General features: G+C 59.5%; 2 protein-coding genes across 2 annotated transcripts in view; both read left to right on the top strand.

The window, feature by feature from the left end:
• The window catches only part of IGSF9 (immunoglobulin superfamily member 9), an 18,130-nt gene extending 15,320 nt beyond the window's left edge, over nucleotides 1–2,810 (top strand). Inside the window, exons 17-20 of the mRNA XM_045298371.1 lie at nucleotides 22–192; nucleotides 502–1,362; nucleotides 1,988–2,115; nucleotides 2,336–2,810. Coding sequence (XP_045154306.1) covers nucleotides 22–192; nucleotides 502–1,362; nucleotides 1,988–2,115; nucleotides 2,336–2,517 — 1,342 coding nt within the window. The 3' untranslated portion in view covers nucleotides 2,518–2,810. The remainder of the gene's footprint in view (nucleotides 1–21; nucleotides 193–501; nucleotides 1,363–1,987; nucleotides 2,116–2,335) is intronic.
• Nucleotides 2,811–4,871: 2,061 nt separating this feature from the next.
• TAGLN2 (transgelin 2) overlaps nucleotides 4,872–5,272 on the top strand; it is a 7,878-nt gene continuing 7,477 nt past the window's right edge. Inside the window, exon 1 of the mRNA XM_045298505.1 lies at nucleotides 4,872–4,933. The gene's annotated coding sequence lies outside the window, so the exon portion shown is untranslated. The remainder of the gene's footprint in view (nucleotides 4,934–5,272) is intronic.

Below are 5,272 nucleotides of genomic sequence, written 5' to 3'. Positions count from 1 at the left end.
CGCGGGGGTTCACTCTCGCAGTCAGGCCAACTTGTTCTTCCCACTTGGGTGCCTCCGGCGTGAAGCTGGGCGCCTCACTTGGGTGATGGAGTTGGCGCCTAGGCCCCCCGAGGAGCTTATCCTTTGCCTGTGGTCTACTGCCCTCACAGACCCACCTCTGATCTTCTCTCCGCCCCGGAAATTGGCTCCGCAGTAAGTCTCGCCAGCTCTGGCATCCCTCTGCTGCTTTTCCTGCACTTTGGGGAGGGGTGGGGGCACAGGGAACCGGTGGTAGAGGGAGAAGAGAATTGAGGTGCAGACATCTCAGCGAGGGGCAGGTCCAGCATGGCTGCGCCCTCCCTCCACCCATTCACTCTCTTGGTCTTTCTCCCACTTGATCCGTCCCCGCCCCCCAGCGCTACTCTGTTGGGCTCCTCTGTTGGGCTCCCGACCTCTCAAGGGCGGACGCTGGCTCTTGGGAGCGGGACTGGCCCCAGACCCGCATTCCCTGCCCCTCCTCAGCTCTGCTCCGGGCTCTGGCAGCCCCGACAGCGTGGCGAAGCTGAAGCTCCAGGGCTCCCCAGCACCCAGCCTGCGCCAGAGTCTGCTCTGGGGAGAGCCTTCCGGACCCCCCAGCCCTCCTCCAGATCCTCCACCGAACAGGGGCCCCTTACCCTTGGAGACCATTTGCCGGGGCCCAGATGGGCGCTTTGTGATGGGACCCAGCATGGGAGCTTCCCAAGAAAAGTCAGGCCCAGAGCGGCCCGGGTCTCGAACCCCAGCCCTTCGTCAAGTGCAGGCCTTTGACTGCAGCAGCAGCAGCCCCCGGGGGGCCACCCAGCCCCTCTGCATTGCCGATATCAGCCCTGTAGGCTTGTCTCCGGCAGCCCCTCCTACCCCCCTGACAGGCCGAGGCCCCCTGCTCCAGTACCTGAGCCTGCCCTTCTTCCGGGAGATGAACGTGGATGGGGACTGGCCTCCCCTGGAGGACCCCAGCGCTGCCCCACCCCCAGATTACATGGACACCCAGCCCTGCCCTACGTCATCTCTCCTTCGCCCCCTGGACTCGCCCCTTGTCTCCCCCAGAACTGTGTTCCCTGGGGCCCTGGTAGGGATTGGTGCTGCCCCAGAGCCCCCTTACACAGCACTGGCTGACTGGACCCTGAAGGAGAGGCTGCTTCCCAGCCTCCTTCCCGCTGCCCCCAGGGGCAGCCTCACCAGCCAGAGCAGTGGGAGGGGCAGCGCTTCCTTCCTGCGCCCCCCCTCCACAGCCCCCTCTGCAGGAGGCAGCTACCTCAGCCCGGCTCCAGGGGACACCAGCAGCTGGGCCAGTGTCCCTGAGAGGTGGCCCCGACGGGAACACGTGGTGACAGTCAGCAAGAGGTGAGGGTATGACCCATTCCTGTCCGTGGTCTCAAACGTCTCCCCTGTGCCCTCCGCTCTCTCTGCCCCACTCCACCCCAGGGCCTGGAGACCTCCTGTGTTTGTGTGTGCGTTTAGCTGAGGTCCAGATGAAGGTTGGTGGCTCGAGCCCACCAGCTGTTCTGTGGGATAAAGATGTGGCAGTCCAGAGCCGTGGAACCCCTAGGGGGCAGTTCTACCTCTACTAGGGTTGCTCTGAGTTGATGACAATGGGTTTGGTGTGGGTTTGCTTTTGCTTTTCTTTCTTTTGATGGCACAAACAGTTAAGCTCTCCACTATTAGCTGAAAGGTCGATGGCTCAACCCCTCCTTCCCACCCTCCCGCCAGTGCCTCAGAAGAGAAGGTCTGGCAATCTGCTTCTGCAAGGCCACAGCTCTCAGCTCTCTGGAGCGCAGTTCTGCCCTGCACACACAGGGTCCCTGTGAGTCAGAATTGACCAGCTGGCAACTGGTTTGGTTTTAGGGATATTCGGGTAAGGCTGTGGTAAAGCCTACGTTTTGGGGACCCTACGTTTTGGGGACCTCTCTCCAGCCTTTCCTGGCTCTCCTGCATTCCTCCACACACCCACGTTTGTCCTGTTTGATAGGAGGAACACGTCTGTGGATGAGAACTATGAGTGGGACTCAGAATTTCCTGGGGATATGGAACTGCTGGAGACCCTGCACCTGGGCTTGGCAAGCCCCCAGCCTCGATTTGAAGCTGAGCCAGAGCTAGGTGTGTGAACCCCACAGGAGGGCAGGCCCTCCCAGCTCAATGTCCCACATCCTGCAAGGCGTCCAAGCCTGGTCTTTTCCAGTTGGCTCCTCTGTTCAGGGCTGTCTTCCTCCCGTGGCCCATCTGTACTGGAAGACCCTGCTGAGCTTCACGTTTGAGCTTCCAGCCTGGGAGCCTCGGTCCTTCTTCCTCTGCTCATTCTCCTGCCTTCCTCTTGCAGGCACTAAGACCCCGGATGAAGGCTGCCCCCTGAATGCTGCTCATGCTGCTGGCCCCGAGGCCCGCTGCGCTGCCCTTCGAGAGGAATTCCTGGCCTTCCGCCGCCGCCGAGATGCCACTCGGGCCCGCTACCCAATCTATCGGCAGCCAGCACCCCACCCTGAGCAGGCCACTTTGCTGTGATCACCCTTGGTGTGACGCTGGGCACAGGCTCATGGACCCTGCAAAGGATGCCTCCAAGACCTAGCCCCAGTCTGGGGCCCTCCCCCAACCCTTGGTGCCATGACACAGACTCTGGTGGTGGGCTTGGGCAGGGTTTGATACGAGACATAGGTGCATCTTGGGATTGGTTCTTAGGTCTGCCTCTTTGTGGGATGTGTGTGTGTGTGTGTGTGTGTGTGTGTATGTGTGTGTGTGTTTTGCTTGTAGTGTGGGTGAGGTTTTTTACAGGTGAATAAAAAAATCTGAAAAATGTAGCTGTGTGTTATCTGGTCAAGAATCTGAAAGAGAAGGAGATAGGAAAATCGCAGGACCCTAAAAGAAGGCGTCTTCCTGAATACATGGGGGTGGATTGAGCCTTCCTCCAGAAGGCAGTGATGGCGTGCCTCCGGAAGCCACCCTCTAAGGACCCGTCATTGATCCTAACTGCTGAGACAACAGCGTTTTCTAAGGCATGCCTTTGCCCTTGGGGACCCCTTTCTAGTCAGGCAAGTAAAGAAAGAGTTACAGTATGCGATAAGTTCCACGCAAAACCCACGTGCTGGCCATCATGCGAGCACGACGACGGAGTTCGGTTCAAGTCAACAACCAGTGAGCGCTGACAGCATGTGCTGGGCCACGTGCTCCTTTTGGGGGGAGGAGGCGGTATGTGGTTGGGCTCCAGAGGCTTCCTCTCAGAAAGTAATCATAATAGCTACCCATTTGAGCATTCTCTATAGGTCAGGCACTGCTTGATAAAAGGGGCCCTGGTGGGGTAATGGTTACATGGGCTGCAATCCGCAAGTATGAAAACCACCAGCCACTCCAAGGGGGAAAGACCGCGTCCTACTCCGGTAAAGAGTTATAGTCTCAGATACCCACAGGGGACAGTTCTACCCTGGTCTATAGAGTCACGGAGTCGGCATCAACTTGAAGGCGGTTGAGTTGTGCTTGCACCTGTTAGGTAACCCTTCACAACCCCTTGAAGCAGGTACTACTAGGAGCGCTACTGTTTTATAGACTCCCTGTCATGGAGTCGATTTCAACTCCTAGTGACCCCATAGGGCAGAGTAGAGCTGCCCCTGCCCCTGCCCCTGTGGGTTTCCAAGACTATAACTCTTCACAGGAGCAGAAAGCCCCGTCTTTCTCCAGAGTTACAGGTGATTTCAAACTGCTAACCTTGCGCTTAGGAGCCCAATGGGTAACCCACTACAGCACCAGGGCTCCTTTACAAAGGGTTGAAGGATCGGCCCAAAGTAAGCTATAGAGCCAACAAGAAGCCCGTGAACAAAGAAAAACCCACTCCAGGCCGAGAACTGGTCTATAAAGACACAGAGGATGGAAAACTCGGCCTATCGGAGACTGGTAATTTGGTGGGATAGGTGGAATTGGATGACTACCTGAAAGTTGCCCAGGGCCACTGGGGAAGAAAGGCCTGGTGATCCACTTCCATAAGACCACTGCCTTGAAAGCCGGATGGAGTGCAGGTCTCTGCAACAAGCAGAGCCCAAGTCCTCATCCTGTGGGGGCAGCTGGTTTTAAGATTGGAGGAGAGAGAACGGAAGAGCCACTGGTAGTTGATGTCCTCAAGGCCAGTCCAAACAGGGACTCTACCAATCAAGAAACGCCACGGGTGGGTGTAAGCAGGGACCTCACCCTAAGGGAGACTGCTCAACAGAAGCCCTAATGGGGTGGCCTGGGAGTTGCTCCTTCAACCTCTAAACTATGTTGCCCTCCGTCTGCCCTCAATCCCGGCTTCGGAAACCTCAGAATCCCTGCCGGCTTCTTCCACTCCACCCAGGCCTGGAGGATTTCAGAACAGACGGCAGGTCACAGAGGAGGAGATGAAAGGGAGAAAGCATACTGGGCCCTGCGGCAGAGTGACCTCACTTTTAGTTCCTGCCCAGGCTTGAAGGCGGTGGCAAACCGGACCACGTGGGGGGTGCTGTCCCGGCCTGCAAGCGCCATTCAGTTGCTAGGGGTGAGGAAGGGAGGGGCGGGGGGCGGGGGTAGGGGTCTTCCTATACCTTCATGTACTTTAAATGCCTTTATAAATACACCACAGTTGAGCTAGCTTCCTAGGCGGGAAGTTTCCCAAAGGGTTCTGGGGTGGAAGTTGAAGTTCTCACGGACGGAAACCCCCTGTAGCTAGCTGCCCTCCAGACCCCTGACTCCCCAGGGTCCCTAACTCGTGTGTTGGCTCCGAGCTCTGGCACAACCCTCCGGACGCTCCCAGGCGCTGCGGCGCCTTTAACGTCTCGCCGCTGCAGCCCCGCCCCTGGCCCTCCCCGTCCGAGGCGGGAACCTCCTGAAAACCCCCGCCAGCCGCCCCGCGCGCCACTCGCCACTGCAGCCCCTTGTCGGCGTGCGCTGCTCTCCAGCCCACTCGTCCGTCCGTCCGGTGAGCCGGGGACCCAGGGGGGATGCGCGCGGGCTGCCGACAGCAAGAAGCCCGCACTTGGGACTCGCACCAGGCGAGCTGGGGGACCGAGGGCTGGGGTCCAGCGAGGGTCAGAGGATTGCGCTGCCCCGCCCCATGCTGTCACCTCCTGTCCCCAGGCCTCGCCGGGCATTGTTGGGCGGTGAGGTCAGGCGAGGTTTGCCGGTTCCTGGACGGGGCGCCCACCCGGTGCAGCCACTCGGGTTGAGTGTCGCCGGCCCGTCCTGGCTGGTGGAGGCAAGGAAGGCGTCGCAGATGAGCGGGCTGGCGCCGCTCCGTGCGCCCGGGGCTTCCTGCGGG

Source organism: Echinops telfairi, unplaced genomic scaffold (genome assembly GCF_000313985.2).
Source record: "Echinops telfairi isolate 266 unplaced genomic scaffold, ASM31398v2 ScPeMD7_7425;HRSCAF=8463, whole genome shotgun sequence".
NCBI lineage: Eukaryota > Metazoa > Chordata > Mammalia > Afrosoricida > Tenrecidae > Echinops > Echinops telfairi.
The sequence above is the reverse complement of the archived record's forward strand: the minus strand, read 5'-3'. Positions and strand labels throughout refer to the sequence as shown.